A 20,499-nucleotide genomic window follows, 5' to 3' on the forward strand; every position below is an offset into this window, starting at 1 on the left:
AACCCATTCAGGGTTGCGGTGGGACAAGCATTATCAATTATCTATTGTTGATTATCAATAGCCTTAAATGTAACTACTGATAATCACCACAAAGGTGATTATTGTTGTAAAATGTATGTAACTGTATGTAAACCAGCGTGTCCACAGGTAGACCTTTGAATAAAGAAAACAAGGAGCGCAAGGAGAAAGAAAAAAAAATACGCGGCCGACGCTGATTGGCCCAAGCTTGCCCCTCGCGTGTCCCGGAAGTGAAAGTTGAGGGCTGGTGTGTGTGTCTGGAGGAATCTGTCGGTATCATTTTTTGTAGCGGGTGATTGGAGGTTTAGAAAATGGACACGTTAAATAAACTGAAGCAGTTTGACGCTTATCCTAAAACTCTGGAGGATTTCCGAGTGAAGACGTGGGGAGGAGCGACTGGTGAGAGGCTTTAATTTGTCACAGAGCAGCAGCCATTCATACATAGAGCCTGTTAGCTGCAGCGGCTAACAACAAAGCTATTTGCTTCATTTCTCCTATCAGTGCTCAAATACAGTACACATGAATAAAGTTACAGTATTAGCATGCCTGTGGCAACTCACGGGAAGCCTGAAATCAAGCAGAGTAGATGTCTGTAATATTTACATTTCCGATAACAGAGTAGCGATGCAGCTAGCTCAGTAACAGTTGAGCATAAAGTGTGGGTGCAAATGCAGAGAAACCGGTTTAAAATCACACATTTTGAGGAGTTTGTGTCACAGGCTTTTTGTGAAGAACTTGTTGTGGATTTTGCATGATTTTACAAGACTGATGACTAGTTTGTAATCATGCTCCTGTGGTTTTTATAGAGTAAAACTTTATTAATTCGAGAGAGGGAATTCAAGAGGTAAAAACAGACGTGAAAGGGCTTGAACTAAATTAATTATACTATGATGACAGTAACATAAGAGATGGGACAAGCATCATTAGAAAGGTTATATACAACATATCTATTACAGCGCCGTATGCAGACATTTGCTTAGAGACAGTCTTGTTATCATGATGTGTGAACTACAACAGTATTGTGCAGTTTGGTAGAAACTAAAGTTGTGTAGAGGATGATTTATAAATAATGTGAGGTATAGTAGACTTTTTAGTCTTTTTGATCTTCCAACAGGGCTATTGTTATTTATAATCTTGGGATTTTTTTAAACTAGTGACTGTTAAATGACTGTCAAAACACATTGTTTTGTGAATATGGAAGAAGAAGAGGGATGTATTTGTATCATCTAAACCAGGGGTGTCAAACATAAGAATCACAGTAGACAGAGGTTCGCCTCACATTTGGACCTTTGTGTTTTCCACCTTCATCGTTTTTCCTCAATTGCTAATTCATTTAATTTTCAAACAGTTTTTGCTTTTGCTGTTCAGATTTAGGGACTGAAAGTTAGAACATGATCCTTGAAAAAAGAGCATTTGGGAGCGTCAGTTCTGTCTCACTGTTGACCCAGCGTGTCATTCAGTGATGCCAAAGGACAAGACCAAATTTCAACAAGTACATTATGTAGATTAAATGTATTCTGTAAATATTAAATGTAATGGTGTCAAAAAATATCTAGACCTAGATGTAGTTATTCAGCAGAAGATCTTTGACTCAGCACTATCCAGTATTCCAGCTGAGCAGACGGTGGTGTAGGCTAGTTTATGAAATTATTAGTGCCATATTATGTATGTATATATGCAGTCTGTATATGCAAGAATTAGGTGATATATGAATATTGGATTACTTTTGGAAAGAAGGTACAAGTAATAATGCTGCTTCTTTTCCATGTTATTGTTGTACATGTATTCCTTTCATGTAATCACTTGGTTATAGTTCAGTTTTCTCATTATACAGAAATGTGATATTGTGTGGTGTTAAAATGCATACTTCCTCTGTGTCTCTGCAGTGACTATAATCAGTGGTGTCATCATGCTAATCCTGTTTGTCTCTGAGTTGCAATACTATCTGACTAAAGAGGTGAGTTTATCCACTTTATTTTGATGTCCTCTTTAGATAGTGTCATCCTCCACCCTGTGATATTAAACCCAACACCTGGCACACAAAGTAAAAAAATAACAGGTTTTAGTTCCAAATCTGTTTTTTTACACTTGTTTCTGAGCTTCTACATGTGCAGGCCAGTGGTCTAATCAAACATGTCAGAAAATTCATTAATAGAAATTTCACAACTATTTTTGAATGTGCAAATTCTAGATAATATTCTAGAACTAGAGCTAAATCTTTTCAGTAAAATGTAAGAAAATATTTACTGTCTAGTCTCTAAATATGATGATTATTTTTGTTCTTGTTCTCATATATGATACCAAATGAATACTTTTGGTTACAGCAGGCAACTTAAGTCTCATACTGGGGCTTAGTGCAGCGTCTCAGTTTATTTCTCCTTGATAAAGTAAATTTCCAATTAAATTTTCATTATGAATGAATCTATATTTATTATCTGCAAAGAACCATAATCATAAATCTGGTTTCCTCTGATAGCAGTTAACTGACACTGATGACGTGGTTTCCAAGATCCTGATTGTGTTCATTTTTTCTACTGATGATTAAAGGTACAGACTGTGGTGATAAAGGTGGCCTGAAATACCTGTTAGACTGCTCTGATGAGTCTGCACATGTAAACAGTGAAATAGACTTCAGTATGCTAAAAGTCTACACACACATAAGTGTGAAGGATTTGAGAGTTATACTACTGACCTATTTTCACTGGCAGCTGAAATGCAGCCTCAAATCTGAATCCAGTAAAAACCTGAGTGTTAAAGTGATGTAGCATTTTGTTTTGACCTCATTGCATGACTCAGATCAATCAAATCAGCTGATGTTAATTGATATTTTTTGTTTAATGGCTTTAAACAAAAACACATTTTTTCCAGGGTTTTCTCAGAAACTCTACTGTGTTTAGTGCAGAAATGAAGACTAACTTTCTGTTTCTTTGGTGTTTAAAAAACAAAAAGCATCAGAGATAAATTGTTGCCTGACTGATTAAATACGTTTGTTTTAACCGGTGTTTCTGTTTTACGTGGATGACTAAGTTAACAATCATCTGTGCCCGGCAGGTCCATCCTGAGCTGTATGTCGACACGTCACGGGGAGACAAACTCAAAATCAACATCGATATTATTTTCCCTCACATGCCGTGTGCCTGTAAGTTCTCTTTTCTCAAGAAGCTCCAGACTGATGAAGTTAGCATGCTAATCATAACATATGTTAATGATAAAGACCTACATCTGCTTTTTCTCTTGGCAGATCTTAGTATAGATGCAATGGACGTGGCTGGTGAGCAGCAGCTGGACGTTGAACACAATCTGTTCAAACAGCGGTTGGATAAAGAGCTCAAACCTGTCACCCAGGAGGCAGAAAAGCACGGTAAAAGCTGATGTTACGCTCACCATTAAGGTGCTGATACTGTTCAGCAGATTGGACAGTGTGTGGAGGTGTGCGTATTTGGTTTGGCAGCGCAGTGGATTAACAAATAATGTGATGATTTTTTTGTTAGATTGTTTTTGTTCAGTTTTTTCCTTTGTTTGCTTGTTTTCTTGTTGCAGAGCCTCTGCATTGCAAAATTCTTTGGGCATAGTTTTAAAACAGACGATGAGTCAGCAAACTCGTTCCATTTTCCTGCTTATTTTTTTTGCTTCTCAAACATAAAAACATTCCAGTGATCAACATGCATCACTGATACACACATAAGATCTGTGACTTATTAATGTTTCCAGAGTCAGAAATATTGAGGAATTTTATAGTTTTGTCACTCCCTAAGAAAATTAAGAAACGTATGCTCAGAAATCCAGAAGTCAAGTCGCTTCTCGGCATTCTAGTATAGAAAGCACCGTTGACTGTGGGGAATTTTGGGAAATTCCTGTTAATGGAGCATCATTGGTCGACTGTTTCACTCTCACTAAGGTGGATGTTTGTTATTGGCAGAACACTAAAAATGAAAGATTCCAATTGGGGAAGCACCACTTGGGAACAATGTTTCCATGAAGTGTTTTTAATTCCCAGATAAAGGAATGCATGGTGAAACTTGTTGGGAGTGTTTCTTTTTTTATTGTGCCAGGAGAATGAAAGCATTCTGAAAATGATTTAAAAAGAGAGTGTCTTACAGTTCTTTGATGTATAAGCTCATATGTATTTCTTCTATAGAAGACCTCAGTCAACAATACTGTGAATGCAGGAGGCACCGCTACTTAAAAGCTGTTTGTGGCTCTTATAATATGGGAGCAGTTGAACCTTTTGTTTTGCTTAGATGCTGCTCAGGTCTGTTCTGATATCAGATTTCAACTTGAGGATGATCATGGTCAAAAAATTGACTAACAATATTGTTGCAGTATCTATAGAAAATTGGAAATATTTGTCAGTTTCATCTGTAACTTTGCTTATGTGGTCTCATTATTAACCTCAAAATACAAATATATGAAGATGACAAGAATCTGTACAAAACGAGCATTTCTTATATTTTTTATAATATTGTCATATTTGCATTACTGACAGGATATTGGGTCTCTTTACTGACATATATTAAAAAAAACCCACACAACTATGTAATTTAGAAAGGGTTTATCTTCCTCAGAGTTATGTGCTGAAGTAGGGATGTTGTTTGGCTGCTAATCATCATGATTATTTTGTGTTTTATTGTTCAGAGCTCGGTAAGGCTGATGATGGCGAAGTGTTTGATCCCAGCACGCTGGACCCAGACAGATGCGAGAGCTGCTACGGAGCTGAAACTGAAGATCTCAAGTAAGACACATATAAACACAGGCTGCTCTTTCTGTCTCTGTTTACTGTATGACCCTGTGTTAACTCGCCTTGGTTCTTCTTGGTGTGTGTGTCCAGATGCTGCAACACCTGTGATGATGTGCGGGAAGCGTATCGGCGGCGAGGCTGGGCGTTCAAGAGTGCAGACACCATCGAGCAGTGTAAAAGAGAGGGTTTCACTCAGAAGATGCAGGAGCAGAAGAATGAAGGCTGTCAGGTTTACGGCTTCCTGGAAGTCAACAAGGTATGAAGTCTTACACGTCATCCTTAATAACATGGCAGGGCTGTCAAAGATCAGCAGGCTTGTTATCTCTCAGGAGGACATCCAGGGTTCAGAACGAGAATACTACTGAGATGAGTAGTCATCAGTAGTATGTCATACCTGGGATGACACAACTGGCTCACCTGTATTTTTCGTCAAGTCTCAGAATGATACACAACTGTGTAACTTTATGTTGACGTAGCTGGTTCTTGTATTGCAAGATCCAGAATTTCCAGCCTATGAAGAAACTGTTTTGAAAGTTATTAATAGACTTACATAAGTAAATGTCACTCTTATTTGTCTGTGGCTTTTAATTCGCCGTTTCCTTGAGCACCAGTTTCAGTCATAAGCTGGCCTTATTTGCCTAATGCAGCAATGTTGTGCCCTGTTATTGGGACCACTGTGTGGAAGATGATTTGAGATGATCTTTGAGCAAAGTTAAAATATAACAAGATAATATTAAAAAAAATATATTAATGTAGCGTTTTTGCAAGAAAGAGTTTAACAGGAATAATATGTTATAAATGTAACTGCGGTTTAAACAAAAACTCCTTTGCAATGCTATCACTTGACATTTTTATCAAAGTGAATTTAATAAATGGATATATCTATGTATACATAAATGTCTTATGTTTTGTGGTGGGGTTTTTTATGCTTTAGGTGGCAGGAAATTTCCACTTCGCTCCAGGAAAAAGTTTCCAGCAGTCTCATGTCCACGGTAAGCTGCCACTCCATTCAGCTCACAGACACACCTAACCAAAGGTTTTTAACACCCTTATTTTATTTTTATTTTACTAATTGGCAGAGCTTTGTAAGTAATTATAGTCAGAAGCCCAAAATACCTTTAAAAAGCAAGAATCTATAGAACTGTTGGCATCTAAGATATGCATCAAGTTTCTAAATAAGAAGCTTTTTGATGAATTGATGTTTCTATAGGCAAAGACACCCAACATATTTTATCACAGAGAATTCAGCAGTGATCTGAGACCGAACACTGTAGTCTGGAGTGTTTCACCTGAATTTCATCACCGCGCTGTTTGAACGACACCTAAATTAAACAGAAAGAATCACTGTGACTATATTTTTCCAAATAAATTTGGAGTGACTAGCAGACAAGTTTACGATGCTATCATAAGGGTGTTTATAAACCTTTGATGGGTATGTATGTTCATCAGTCTCTGTCTGTATTTATTCATTTATCCAGCCATCCATCAATCAAATGTCCACATTGAGCCACACATCTAAATCTGTTCATTAAAAACAGCTGCAGAAAATCATGCACAATAAGCTTGCTTATTATTTTACATTTTGAAAAATGTAAAATAATAAGAATAAATATAAATCATTCTGGCTTTAGCATTTATTACTTGTGAAATAAATATGACAGCAATTTGTCACTATTCAGACTGCTTTGTTGAGAATACTCACTTTAGCTCAGTGATGAAGATTTTGACATACAGTAGCTGGGATTGCTACAGTGCAGTCAGCTGATCTTGTCTACCAATACAGGATCTGAGACACGGACTCACCGGTCAGCGGATACAAAATGTAAATTTAGGCTATTTTTTTTTTAAAAAAGGCAATGGTCAGTGTGTTATATTAGCTAAAATCCATAAAGTTCTGAAGTCATTTATTTTGAAAAGGTTTTATGATTTCACAGGCAGAAAACAATACATTCTGTTATTCATGCTTTGCAATTACTGGAAAGAGGTACGAGTGACACTACATGTTATTCGTGTTGTTTTTCATGCACTGCCTGGGAGTTTGACTGAACCCACATCAGGTTTTACAAAGCTGACTGCAGTGTTTCATGATGGGTGTCATATTCTGTACTCAGAGGTTTCTCTTTAGAAGATAGCTGAACTTTGAGTTTGTAGATAAAAGATTTTTTCTGGAGCTAACAAATCTGTTCTGAACTGTTCGTAGCAAATTTATTTTCAGCCAAAGTGCAATTTTCTCATCATTTTACCTCTCACATAGTGTTTGTCTACATTTTTATTCCTTTTATTCATTTCTTCCTTGTGTTTCTGTTGTGTTTGCCATCATTGTGTATGCATTTTGCTCATTATTGTGACTGGAAGTTTTTTTTTTTTTTTTTGTCTGCCTGCTAAATGTTTCCCTCATATGTACAGTCACCCCATGAGGTCTAAGACACTTGTTACTATTTATGCTTTGACTGGTTCATTTTATAAAATTGCTTATGTGTACTATCAGGAAGGAAGTGGAAGTTGGACTTTGAAAAATGTTCTGTTTCAAGTTAAAATTAAACATCTTCAGTTAAGACACAATAACAGTGGGTTAGGGCATTTCTTATTCTCATTGATGACTTAGACCTCATGGAGTACCAGAGCAGGAAATGAACATTAGCCAGCTACCACATGCTAAAAACATTTGTTTTTATTTGGCAAATCTGCCACAACACTAGGGCTGTGCTATATGACCAAAATCTCATATCCTGATATAAGACATTTATCGTCCCGACAACGATATAAATCATAAAAATGGAACATTTTCTGTAAATTCTGTGAATCTCGGGCAACTCACCTTGCGTGAAGTGTTTCCAGCTGGGCGTCCTTTACCGGGAGTCGAGTGTTTTAACCGATGCATGAAACTATACATTTTTAGACATAAGTTGTAACGGCCACCATTTTCTTTCAAAGTTTGAGTCTAAGGTTTATTTTTTAGCACCTGACGGCTCTTTTTTGCTTCTCATCCGTAAACTCTCTGCATACTCTTTCCTGTGATTCAGTTTATTTTTAAAAGTCTCAACAGGCTCTTGAGCTTTATTGTGAAAGGTTTACGTGAAAAACAAACAAGCGGACAGCGGAGCCACGCGATGGTTTTACCGTCATTGCTGCTAACGACAACACGTAAAAACAGGCGCTTGTCCGTCCATAGTGTGGTTATATTAAATATAAGAGAAAGAGAGAACTTTAAGAAATTAATATAGCCACTACAGTGACCATCAAAACGATGAAAAAATATTGCTGTAAACAGTTTATTGTACGACACCACGAAACAAACGATAGCGTACTAGGAAACGATAGACGTTTTTATATCGTCATCCGATATATATCGTTATATCGAACAGCCCTACACAAAACTACTTCTGATCTGACTCTAAAACTCTGAATACCAAATTTAAAAGTATAAAGAATAATGTGTTTTAGTAAAAACCTGGCTGGCTGGTAAAACAGTGAAGGAAGCTGACGTTTTACTGCACTTTCCACTGTTGATTTTAGTTTCCTATCTGGAACATAAAACACTGACCTTTGCTCTTAAGTTGCTAATGTGAGATCATGACTGAATCTCATCGGTGTAATATTTAAATGCTTATCAGCAGAAACAAGAGACAAGAATCACTTGAGGACTGTAAGCGAGGCTGTGACTGAAATAAACCAGCTTCATCCTTACTCTGGTCCCAAATCATCTCCAGCCTGGACTGACCTTAAACCCTCTGTACTGTGTGTGTCTGGGACTGCACAATTACTCCGACAGGATACAAACTGTTTTCTAAATCACAAGGGGCTCAAACCTTTTAGAGCTGACAAATATAATCCTCCTCAATTGGATATTTTTCTGTGCTGTAAATCTCAAGCTTATAAATCAAAATGTATAATGGAGTTAAGCTTTTAATACTCCTAAACAGCCAAATCACAAACACAAAGAGCTTGTTTTCATTGCCCGAGTTAAGTTATTAGTTTCTTAATGCAATAAATCTAAAAATATTGAGCATAAAAACTCAGTTTGTCAAAGTTGTGCAGCCCCTACTGACACGCCCAACCACATTAATGTAACATGGTTTGCTGTCTACCTGCATTACTATTGTGACTCTTTTCTCTTTTTTCTGTAGTGCACGCTGTGGAAAGTAAGTCCATCCTTTTTTGCAGATTTTATTTTTTTTATTCTTTTGAAGAACAGCTTTAATGCAGTTTATTAGCCTGCTCATTGTTACAATAAATAGTTGCACATAATGAAGAACACTGCTCAAAAAAATGTGGGGAAAACACATTAGCTAAAGACACCCTGAAAAACAAAAGTGAAAAAAAATGATATGGCAGGCTCGACCATTTTTCCAAAATCAAACCCAGGACCCAACACATCAGCATGAGGTCTGACAATGGGTCCAAGGAGTTCATCCTCATACCTAAGGGCAGTCAGGGTGCTGTTGCCTAACCTGTAGAGCTCTGTGCGGCTTTTCTGGGCCCTTTCCATATTTGCCACGTGTGCTTAGCGTGTACTTGCTCTCATCTGTGAAAAGCACAGGCCACCTGTGATGGGTCTGCCAATTATGGTATTTTATGGCAAATGCCAGTCGGCCTCCACGGTGCTAGGTAGCCTGTTTTTGATTGCCTGGCCAGACATTCAGACCAGTGCCATGCTGGAGGTCAGTTTTTTTTAGCTCTGGCTGTCATCATCCTGCTTCATCACAAAGGAGCCAACACCGGTTCTGCTGATGGGTTAAGGACCTATAGTCCTGTCCAGGTCTCCCAGAGTAACTGCCTGTCTCCAGGAATCTCCTCCATGCTCTTGAGGCTGTGTTGGGAGACAGTCTTCTGGCAGTGGCATGTATTAATGAGCCATCCTGGAGGAGTTGGGAGTACCTGTGCAACCTCTGTAGGGTCCAGGTATCGCCTCATGCTGCCAGCAGTGATGCTGACTCTAGCTAAATGCAACACTAATATAACAAAAAACTGTCAGAAATGAAGAAGATGGGAAAAATGCTAGTGTCCTCCACCTGTAAGACCACTCTTGTCTTGGAGGTTGTTTCATTGTTGCCCCTCTAGTGCATCTGTTGTTAATTTCACTAAAACCAAAGCAGCTAAAACTGGTCAACAACCCCCTCTGCTAACCCTAACCGGCCAAATCAACATCCTAGGAGTTTAACTGACTTGATGATGTTCTCTGATTAAAGAAGTGTTCCTTTAATTTTTTGAGCAGTGTACTTACTATGAATATATATACCTATGCTATAATTAAGCAAAGTGATAAAAAAGCAGAAGCTAAAAACAAAAGTGTTGGATTTCAAGGGGAGTGTTGCTGATGGGTGTTGGGGAGTCCTGCTGCATTTGTGTAAAGCCTTTTGTTACTTCTAAGGGGACCTATTATGCCTTTTCTGATTGGCTGACACACACACACACACACACACACACATTTCTATCTATCGATCTATCGATATCTATTGATAGATATCTATAGATAGATATCTATATATCTATAGATAGATAGAGATATAGATATATATGTGTGTGTGTGTGTGTGTGTGTGTGACAGTATATACTGCTCCACTGGTGGACGCTCTTATTAAACATGGCTGAACTTTAAAATAATGAGGTCAGCATACAAGTAATGGTGTGAGCCAAAAGATCCGCCTCCTAAACACTCAGTTTCACTTTTTTCCCCCTCTACTGGCTTTGTGTTTAGAAACGGGGGATGTCCCTAATATAGTCCTTTAACTTTAGTTGTGAGCACAACAAAGTAGGCTTACAGGGAGCGGGAAGGGAGAACTTTAGAGAGAAGGCGAACTGAGGAGTTGCACTCAGTATAAGATGAATTATTTTGGACTGTAAATCATGCAAAACTACTGCAGTAGAGTCCAAGAAAAAAACAAATGGAGCAGGAATAAAGCAGAATCGGTTCCCTTTAAGTCAGCATCATCTTTAAAGTTTGAAAATGGAAAGATTGTGTAGGTAGGTTCAACATAACTTGACTTCTGTAGACTGCTCCTCTTCTTTGCTTGATGATCGAAGCTCCAAGTTACATTGTGTATAATAATGGCAAGCATTTGCGGACCTAACATTTCTGGTCTCTGGGCTGTTTTGATCCCCTGACTTTGTAACTCATGCATATGATAAGTAAAATTCCAAATTGATCAAATACATAATGACACCTATTGTACTGGACCAGGCTTACAGCTTGTATAAGAAAAAAAGGTATTTTAAATCTGCTTTTCTGAATTAGTAGAGGTATTACTTTCTTTTTTGTCATAAAATTTACTAAACCAGTACCTTTATTACTGCACATACAAGTAATAATTGCAATATAGGGGTAATACATTACTGCTAAGCATGTGGTGAACTCAAACCTTTGGCTACACTAAGATTTTGCCCTGATCAGCTTCTGCACTGTGCAGCTGTCACTTGTTTGTGTGATTGTAGTTCTTCCAAAAAGGTGACGAGTTTGTCTGTGGAGCCATTGTAGAACTTGCTGCTTGTCAGTCCCTCTAAATCCAACCTCCTTACCATAAAAGTGCCCTAAATTTATCCCATTTTAGAGACTCCAGTATTTGACGGATATCTACCAACTCTAGAATTAACTCTTATGCCAGGGAGCCACAGATTCATCCACAAATTGAGTCAAACAGCTGAACAAAGGGGCACTACTCAATCACACAAACTGATTTGAACACATTTTATTTTATTTACTACACATGGCCTGTATTTGCATTTTTTTACTTTTTAGTAAGTGATTTAAAGTGGTTTTGTTTCTTTTGCAGTACACGACCTGCAGAGTTTTGGCTTGGACAATGTAAGTAACACAGATATTTTCTTGATCTTTTCTTAAAGTTGTAATTTCAAGAAGGTATTCATAATACATATTGCAAGTATGTAACAGTCCAAGCTATCTGGTTGTTTCAGCAGTGAAATGTTATGCTTATTGCTAGTTACTCAGAGAAATTTCTGAGATCTGCTAACTTGTAATCTCTCTTTCTACAGATAAACATGACCCATCTGATAAAACACCTGTCGTTTGGTAAAGATTACCCCGGTCTTGTTAACCCCCTGGATGGGACTGATGTCACAGCACCACAGGGTGAGTGGTACAAGTTTTTGTTTTTAATATCAATAGTGCTGCTGACATCAAAGCAGGAGCAGTCTGGCACTTGCTCTCGATTCAGGGTTTACTTCTCGGATTAATGTTTCAGAGTTGGACAAACCTGTCAAACAACTGTTCAGTGACAAATTGATCAACAACTCCAAACTCTTAACCGTGGTTAGAGATGTGCCAATTGTGAACTTCCAGGTTTCTGGTCATGTTTAAAATAGAAGGTTGGCTGGTAATCAAAAGAAACCAGCACTGATAAGAAAATGTATTTCCCTGTTGTATCACTGAACTAAATATAATTACCTGTGTTAACAATTGTTTGTTTGTTTGTTTTAAAGGCATCAAAAAGTAAATCACATGCCCCCTGAAAACCATTTCACAAATTTGAACTTTTATTGACAAAACTAGACTGTTGGCTGAGAACATGGCAGCACTGAATGGACAGAAAGCTGTGACTGGGAATAGTTGAAGAGTCCCATGGTTGAATATTTGTATATAGGTCTTTCCTCTTGTCTTCAGCAGCGAATACCCATACCGATGGCCATAAAAGTGCCGAACGTCCCTCCACTCTGCATCATGGTCTTTCCTACTCCTCCCATGAGTTCCCGGCCACGCATGCCGATCCTGGAGAGAGAAATAACAGTCTTACTTTTTATTCACGTGATCCAGAGTGAGACACTCCATATTTAGCCTCAAGATTGATACATGTTAAAGCTTTCATTTCTTCATCTAGTTGAAGCAAGCAACATTTACACTAAATTTAAAAATTCCATATATGTAAGCATAAAACACATTTTTAATAAGATTGTTTTCAATTATTGTAGCAAAACATCTGACGCATAAAACGCACTGTCTGTATTTACCAATTAGAGCAGCACAATACTGTTACATCTTATATAAATAGTTTGTTCCCACACCAAATTCAAACCTACCTGAGACAGGAGAAAGTACCAAACATGGCACCAGCAGCCATTCCTACTGCAAAACCCATCATGAAGCCCATTTTGACCCGATCAAAGCAACTTGGCTGGGTCTGGCCATATGGACCTACAGCCACCGGCATCTACAGAGGATTGCAACAAAAAAACAGGTTAAAGACCAGCTAGATAAATTATCATCTTATGTATTTGTTGTTATTCAAAAATTGTAAAACAGACCCTCTGGAATCTTTAATTCACTCTGTGAAAAGTGGCTTGTGGCAGGTCTACCAATGATGACCTGTGAGATTATAATATTTGCTAATTTCATCAATATTAGCTATTTTATCTGCAAAAACAGTGGCAACAGAAACACTCCAGATTACAAAGCCATATAAGTAAATGCACTACAATTACTAAAACTGATAGCATATCATTTTTGTTGACCATTTGATTAGATTAACCAATGCAAGTTCTAGATTACAAATTATGATTCACCATTTCTGAAACTCAGGGCTGATTCTAGTATTCAAATGTTTTGTCTGATAAAGCTATTCATTCCCCCTTTTTGCCAGGAGAAAAAGCCCTTCAGTACCCAAATACATGAACTGTTCAAGATGTTTTTCCTCATGTTAGCCATAAAAATGTAAACATCATGAAATAAATCTCAGCCAGCGCTGTCAGTAAAAGTAATCTTCTTGGCAATATCAGCCAACAATATTATCCCCATATGAGAAAATTACATGTGTCAGGTTATACTCTTCTGAAGAATATTATTCTTTAACTGGCACAACCAGGGCTTTGAACTTTACTTATGAGTTCAGGTGTCAGAGGCTTCACTGCCTCTGATTTATGTCAAAATAGAAAGAAAACGAGTGCTAGAACAGCAAGATAACAAATAAAAATAGTACAGTGTATAATAACAAAACAAAGTAAAAGTAGTGCTATCAAATATATACAATACAATTATATTTATGCACAGCAATGATAACAAAAATAACTAAAAATGGTTTTAAAGAAGAGTAAAGATTGAGATTGTACAAGAGTAGTGCAAACTGCATTAATATAAATCTAAGAATAGCTGCAAGGATGTAGGTAGGTGAGCAGCTGTCACGTGTAAATGTTCAGGTTGAAGCTTGTAAACAATCTCAGATCACTGCAGGGTCGTCATTACAGCTCACAAAGTGCCGGCAAGAACCTTGTTGAGTTTTTTGGAATGAACGTGTTCAAGTATAACAATTATGTACAAAGTGTTTTGTTTTTTTTTGCCTTAAGGTCACCGAGTTAACCCAGTGATCCCAGTTGTACACGCGCTCCAGTACACTGCAGTTACCATCAGCAATTCGTTTTCATCCTTTTCAGCTGTGCGCATTTCTGTATGTTTACTGACTTTTTGGATACACTTGTGCATCGTTGCCAGTAAATATTATAAAAACATACCCGAGATTAATCTGTAACTTAAGTCACTCAAGTTAAAACCATTACAGCTTAAAGACATTTTAATCTGTTGCGTTGACTCGCATTAATACAAATCAGGTCGTAGACTTACTCTGTTCCCTAGCTGGGATGCTAGGCTAACGTTAGCTTGTCCATGCGTGTTAACGTTTGCCGCTTAAGGGCGCTTATGTAAGCCAAGATAACAAAGGAAAGTGTGGTCTCCTTTGACGAAACCTGTCAAATTCACCTTTTTCTCTCCGTGTGGTTTGTTGTGTTAGCCTAGCATGCTAACGTCACCTGTGGCCTTGACAGATAGACGAGGCCTGGTCCCACCGACAGCCTGTGTGATTTCTAAAAAGAATGAGTCCGAAGTCACGCTTACCTTTAATTGTGTGTTTAAAACTGAGGGTTTTTTTTAGATTTGAAACTTCAGGTTTCTCGTGAGTTTGAGCGCAGCTGCTTTTAAATGCCTTTCAAGCAGACCTCCATAACCGGATAGAGGAAGAAGGAAAAGATAGAGGAAGGTCATAAAGAGCTACGGTAACGTGGAGGGGGGGAAGCAAACAGCGCCATCCTGTGGTTGTGTTTTATTACAACATTTAATACAATTTTCCCATTTATTTCCATTAAGCAGCTACTTGTGTGAATGCATTCACACTATTGTGTTCTTTAACACATTACTGTTACTCCTTTGTTTTAAGGTCAGTTTTTTAAAACCTGTGATGTAGATTTAATCCAAATTTAAATCATATGTTTTGAGTACAGAACCTCCTGTAATTTTCAAGATTCTGACAAAAAGCTTTACTAATCAAAAAACATTTTGGTTCTTTGGGATATAATAATGGATTTGCGGTTCCTGGTCTTCCCTGTCCTTAGTGCCTGTGATCCAGAAATCAATCTTAGTAGTCAGCAGACGGTGTCTCATTTCCTGAGGTATAGATGAGAAGTGGCACAAAGCTGAAATATAAAAATAATGTCAGGAGAAGGACTCTTCAAACAACTAGCTCTATGCATTCATTTGAAGTTATTTGACATGCTGTGATCCAGCTTTGTAAGCTTCTCTGTGTTTTTCTTAGGGTTTGACATGTTTTCAGATTGTGCCATGTTGTAAACTGAATTAAAAATAGTCCTAAATATAAAACATGTCATGAACACTTGTTTTAATACCTGAGACAATAGAATAGAGCTGTGGTTGGGTTTGAAGTCTAGATTTTTTTATTATGTTTTTTAATGTGACTGTTTTCATATTTTAATGGTAAAAACTTTCCTCCTCACAGCATCAATGATGTACCAGTATTTTGTGAAAATTGTTCCTACCATCTACGTGAAAACTGACGGCGAGGTTAGTCGAACTGTGTCTTCATGTTTACTCTTCAAATGCACCAAAAGCATAATATGTGATTTTAAGAAGTTATTTAATTAAAAAACAAACAAACACATAAATTACAGCCTGGATTACTCAGGTTTTTGTTGTGTTTTGGTTTTCCCTTTTTTTCACCAGATGGTAAAAACAAACCAGTTCTCAGTCACCAGGCACGAGAAAGTGGCCAACGGGCTAATAGGAGACCAGGGGCTGCCAGGCGTCTTTGTTTTATATGAGCTGTCACCCATGATGGTTAAATTCACAGAGAAACACAGGCAAGTTGTAACAGTAGCTTTCATTATTGCTTACCGTTTTTCAAACACGATAAGTTTTTACATTGTGAGTCTGCCAATGCAGTAAACCTGTTTGATTTAGTAGATAGGTCATCTATAAGACTCAAGCTACGTTCATAGGCCGCATCCTTCGAAGGACCCGGCCTTCACAGTCTACGTGGGCCGGGCCCTTCAAAGACCGAGAAGGCCGGAAGTGCGAGGCTGTGAAATGGGGACAGTCTAGCCTTCAGATTTGCGTCACCAGCTGTCTTGGTGGAGGTTAATAAAATCAGCCGTCTGCTCCTTGCACGCTAATATAGAACATGGCACTGGAGTAAATTCTCGACCATCTCACACTTCTGTTTAATCAGTTTTCTGTTTGACGTTTATTCAGCTGTGTGAAAACTTTAATCTCAGGCAAACAGATTTACTCAGGAACAAATAAAACACTGAAAAATGCCAAACAATAACACTTTTAAGTTACTAAGTGACTTGTGTGTCATGTTTAACCTGAGTAGCGAAAGACCGCGGGGTCTGAAAACAATGTGCCAGGAGTCCAGTATTCTCGCCTCGACCTCCCGGTTAGCTATCAGGCTGGTGGGTAAAAGATGGCTACGAAAGTGTCAGAGCACTTTTGCAAGTATGCGATGTCTTGATAATCCGAGCAGATATTTGAAGTTTACACAGCTACATTCTAACCTGAAAATATGTTAAAAGTTTATTTTGTGACCCAGAAAGAATTAAGTAGCTGCCGCCATTGTTGGAAACTGGAATTGGCTGAGCCACGCTATGAATTCTGGGATAGGTTGGGCCATGAAGGATACACCCAACCCATCCTTCAAATTCGGGTAAATGAAGGATGCATTTGTCGGCCACATTTGGAGCAGCCTTCGAATTGGGACAGTCTTCGTAGCCTGGCTGTGACATAATCGGCCTTCAGATGCGGCCTCCGAAGGATGTGGCCTATGAATTGGGACATACCTTCAATATTTACTCGCTTGGCGAGTAAATATTGAACAAAAAACTCCCTTTTCACTGGAAGAAACCTCCTTCAGAACTAGACTCGGGAAGGGGCAGCCATCTGCTGAGTTGGTTGGGGATGACAGGAGGGAGACGGGAGAGTTTACAATATACACAGTGTAACTGTACATTGTATCTAGTGGAGGTCATTAAGTGCAGTTCATGAGGAAATGTAGTCCAAAAAACTGGTTTTGTAGTCTGGACATCAAATATTTTTAAAAAAAAAAAAGGCAAATAATCTTTATTCGTGGGAGGAAAGTGTTTAAAATTATATTTGGTAATAAAATGAAGGGTATCATTATGTATTTTTGCCAAATCTAAATACCAAATAATTTCTCTCTCCCTGTTCAGGTCCTTTACGCACTTCCTAACAGGAGTTTGTGCCATTATTGGAGGAGTATTTACAGGTCAGTGGTACTATTTACATATGCTTTGTGTTATTACCTGTGCAATAAAATATGTATATATTATTAAAAATGTAATCAAACTGTGTTTCTGTGTTTATCCTGCCTCCTGACCTGTGCAGTGGCCGGCCTGATCGATTCGCTCATCTACCATTCTGCTCGTGCCATCCAGAAGAAGATAGAGCTGGGGAAGACATCCTAACAGCGCTCCCCAGTGGCCTCCACGGTGCAACACAGACCAAGACAATGACAGAGCCAGAAGGACAGAGAGAAGAAGGGCAGAAAGGTGGAGGGAGAAGTTTGAAAGCGGGAGCACAGCTCTCCATCTCTCTGTCTTCTCTTAGGTCGAGGGAGAGAAATGCAGAGAGAGACAGAAGTTTTAAATCATCCAGGTTTTAAATTTCTCTGCCTCTCTTTTTGTTCTTGAAAAAGTCTGGAGAGGAGCTTGCGCGTTTTTGAATTTTCCTCTCCACACAGGACAGAGACAGAATCAGAGATTGATTTTTCTGTGATTGATTACAAGCACAGCAGCAGATGCACACCCAGCCTCCGGGGGGAAAAAGGACCTGCGCACCGGTCCACTGTCAGATCACTACACCGAATGATTGTTAGAGAATCGTGGTTGATCCCAGTGTCTAGAGGAATGAGAAAGACAGGCCATCTATCACTTATTCACTTCATGTAACCTGAACTCACTGATGAAATTTTATACAAAATGAAGCCCCAGTAGGCCTTAAAAGTCACAATCATGTAAAATACAGTTCGTGGTCTTGATTTATCAAACTTTTTGAGATCAGAAACTCATTATTTTGGTTATGTTTGTCTTATTTTATCTTTCTTACTCTCAGCAAGTTCCACAAAAAGAGCTAAACCAACCATGCTCTATTGCTGCCAACTGGCTGTTTTGAATAACAGTTGTAAATCAAATTAATGAAGCTAACTAACCAGCTATTTTAAGAAATAACTGGAAAGTTGTTGTTTTTTTAGTATTTCGTATTTAGATAGTCAGACATTTGTTGCTTTTGGTCTTTTCAAAAGGGATTTATTGACAAGAAAAATATTAAATTTAGCCTGACTTGCAAATTCTCATCACATGTTCCCTTTATGTCTGTTTCTGTACAAGTAAGAAGTTGAATTTAGTGTTTAAATATTGCTAAAATGTAATTAACCCCTCTGTCCCTCAAAAAAAAGGGACTCACGTTAACACCTAGTTGATTCCTGAGATGCACTTTCCCAGTATATTAGTTTCAGTGTTGTTCCTGTGTTGAATATCTAAAAGTTCAAATACAGCGCATAAACAAAATGTCCGGTGAAAAGATGGGAAAAAGTCATTTTCACCAATTTATTCTGGCGATGTGTCCTGCAGGTCTTTATCAGAGCTCTTATAAATACCCTGGCCATGTTATAAACCAAGCAGGACCTGAGTGGAGTAAAACACAGGCGTGCTAAATAGATGACAGAAATGTTTCAGTGTTGTGTAAATGAAAGCTGTGTATCCCAGCCCTCAATCTGTGTGTAGCTGGGAAAAAACGAAATGATAAAATCAGAGCACTACAAATATTCCCACATAATTTAAAGGCACTATGTAAAGACGTCTGATTTTTCAATCTGCTTTTTTGAGTTGACTTAAAATAACCTCATGTCGGTGTCCTCCATCATTATTCCACCATCAGAGGCAGCTGTCTCAGATAATCACCACTCTTTCAACACAGCATTAGAACTATTTGAATTGCTGAACAATAAATAAATTCAAAGATGGGATTAAAATTTTTACTTTCTTGCTAACAGTTATAACTTTTAATGCCTGAAAACTATTACTGGAAGTTGAAGGGGTCATTAATTTAAAAATTCTACGTATGGCCGCTAAAAAACAGATGTTAGGACTGACTCTCTGCCCACCTGATACCTGAGGAGGGAAAACTAATGGGGATTGCATAAAACTCCCTCGGATTTACTGCTGGAATATTTGTTAAATTGCACCGTTTCCAACTGTCTGACTTTCATCAGGTTTACACACATAGGGACATCATCTGAGTCTGAGGATTACTGGTCTGAGGTTAGTGTAAGAACTTGACGCTATGACATCTCACCGGGTTGGAAAGAAAATACAAAGATGAATCACAATAGCTGACTGTGGTGGTGTGTGGTTCTAATGACACATCTTCCAGGCTGCACTCTACGTATCCTCCTCTCCTCAGCATCCCCTTGACCGTTTTAGTCATTCAATTTTCTTTCCCCCCTAAACCTGAACAGTGAGATTTGGTCACATGACATTTTATAGTGACTGTCAACAGAAAATTGTTGTAATTAATTTACGGTTATAGAGGAAGTTACCTCCCTAGAGGCCAAAATGACCCCTGACTCTTCCCATAATGTGACTTGGAAATGAAATCTTTCCCATGATTTTACCATCGTTTTTTTGTTTTCAGGATATGTGCAGATACACTGATCACTGCCTCAGGAGAGGGGCTGAATCCAACAATTCAACACTTTGAACACAAAAAAGATATTCTTGAATTAGAATACCGAGGGAAGCGGTTGATTTGTTGAGGTTTGTCTATTTCTCTCATACAACGGGGTAACTAAATATAAATCTGCCCGCTTAGACTGCGGTTAAATTATTGTTTGGTTTGGTTTTTTTTTTTTTTTTTGTGAAATGCGGATGTTAAAAATTTGGTGCAGCCAGTAGCTTTAGATGACGATATTCCTCCTCATCCCCGTGACCCGAGTGTTATTCTCATCCAAAAACTTCAGTCATTAAATGAGAGGGGTCAGCAGGCAGCTTCAAACCACAAGAAGAGAGCGTGTAAATGTCGGGTTGAGTCTGACTGTGTTCCTGACTCACATGTTGAGTCACCATGTGGTGTCCAGATGTTTCTGCCAGTTTGAACTTCGCCCCTGTTGTTTATTGTGAAGATCATCAGACTGAACCAAAATCTGGGTTTGAAATTGTTGGTTTGGAAACGATCTTTTCTCAAAGAACCTCGATGGTGTTTTACATCATTAAAGTGTCAGGCTCGGCTTACATCAATGATGACCAATTTCAAGAGCATGCTGTGAGCTTTTTTGAGCCTTGAGTTGAATTGAGGTTTTAGTTCATTTCATAATTTTGGGGGAAGACCAACTTTCAGTCCAGTGTTGGGTATGTTTAGCTTTAGATTCTGCAGCTTGGACCTGGGAATCAGAAGCTCTCCCTCCTGCTGTGTTCAAGGAGAGCTGGAAACCCTCAAA

At 38.3% G+C, this 20,499-nt stretch overlaps 2 protein-coding genes across 3 annotated transcripts; one reads left to right on the forward strand and one right to left on the reverse strand.

Annotated features, from left to right (window-relative positions):
* Window positions 1-254: 254 nt before the first annotated feature.
* Window positions 255-18,976, forward strand: ergic3 (ERGIC and golgi 3). 2 transcript variants are annotated; one of them, XM_063473737.1, is made up of 14 exons: window positions 255-417; window positions 1,905-1,975; window positions 3,070-3,157; window positions 3,260-3,379; window positions 4,654-4,750; window positions 4,847-5,012; window positions 5,691-5,748; window positions 8,884-8,898; window positions 11,527-11,558; window positions 11,747-11,843; window positions 15,487-15,551; window positions 15,711-15,847; window positions 17,216-17,271; window positions 17,391-18,976. In XM_063473737.1, the coding sequence occupies exons 1-14, from the start codon at window positions 330-332 to the stop codon at window positions 17,468-17,470; spliced, it is 1,170 nt and encodes a 389-aa protein (XP_063329807.1). In that variant the 5' UTR covers window positions 255-329; the 3' UTR covers window positions 17,471-18,976. The 2 variants fall into 2 exon arrangements, with proteins under 2 accessions (XP_063329807.1, XP_063329809.1); XM_063473739.1 differs by lacking the exon at window positions 8,884-8,898.
* Window positions 12,226-14,732, reverse strand: romo1 (reactive oxygen species modulator 1). The gene is made up of 3 exons (XM_063473740.1): window positions 14,592-14,732; window positions 12,788-12,918; window positions 12,226-12,479 (listed from the first exon to the last, which is right to left on the reverse strand). Exons 2-3 carry the CDS (start codon window positions 12,916-12,918, stop codon window positions 12,371-12,373), a joined length of 240 nt encoding a protein of 79 aa, XP_063329810.1. The 5' UTR covers window positions 14,592-14,732; the 3' UTR covers window positions 12,226-12,370.
* Window positions 18,977-20,499: the final 1,523 nt, after the last annotated feature.

Source organism: Pelmatolapia mariae, linkage group LG5 (genome assembly GCF_036321145.2).
Source record: "Pelmatolapia mariae isolate MD_Pm_ZW linkage group LG5, Pm_UMD_F_2, whole genome shotgun sequence".
NCBI classification, from domain to species: domain Eukaryota; kingdom Metazoa; phylum Chordata; class Actinopteri; order Cichliformes; family Cichlidae; genus Pelmatolapia; species Pelmatolapia mariae.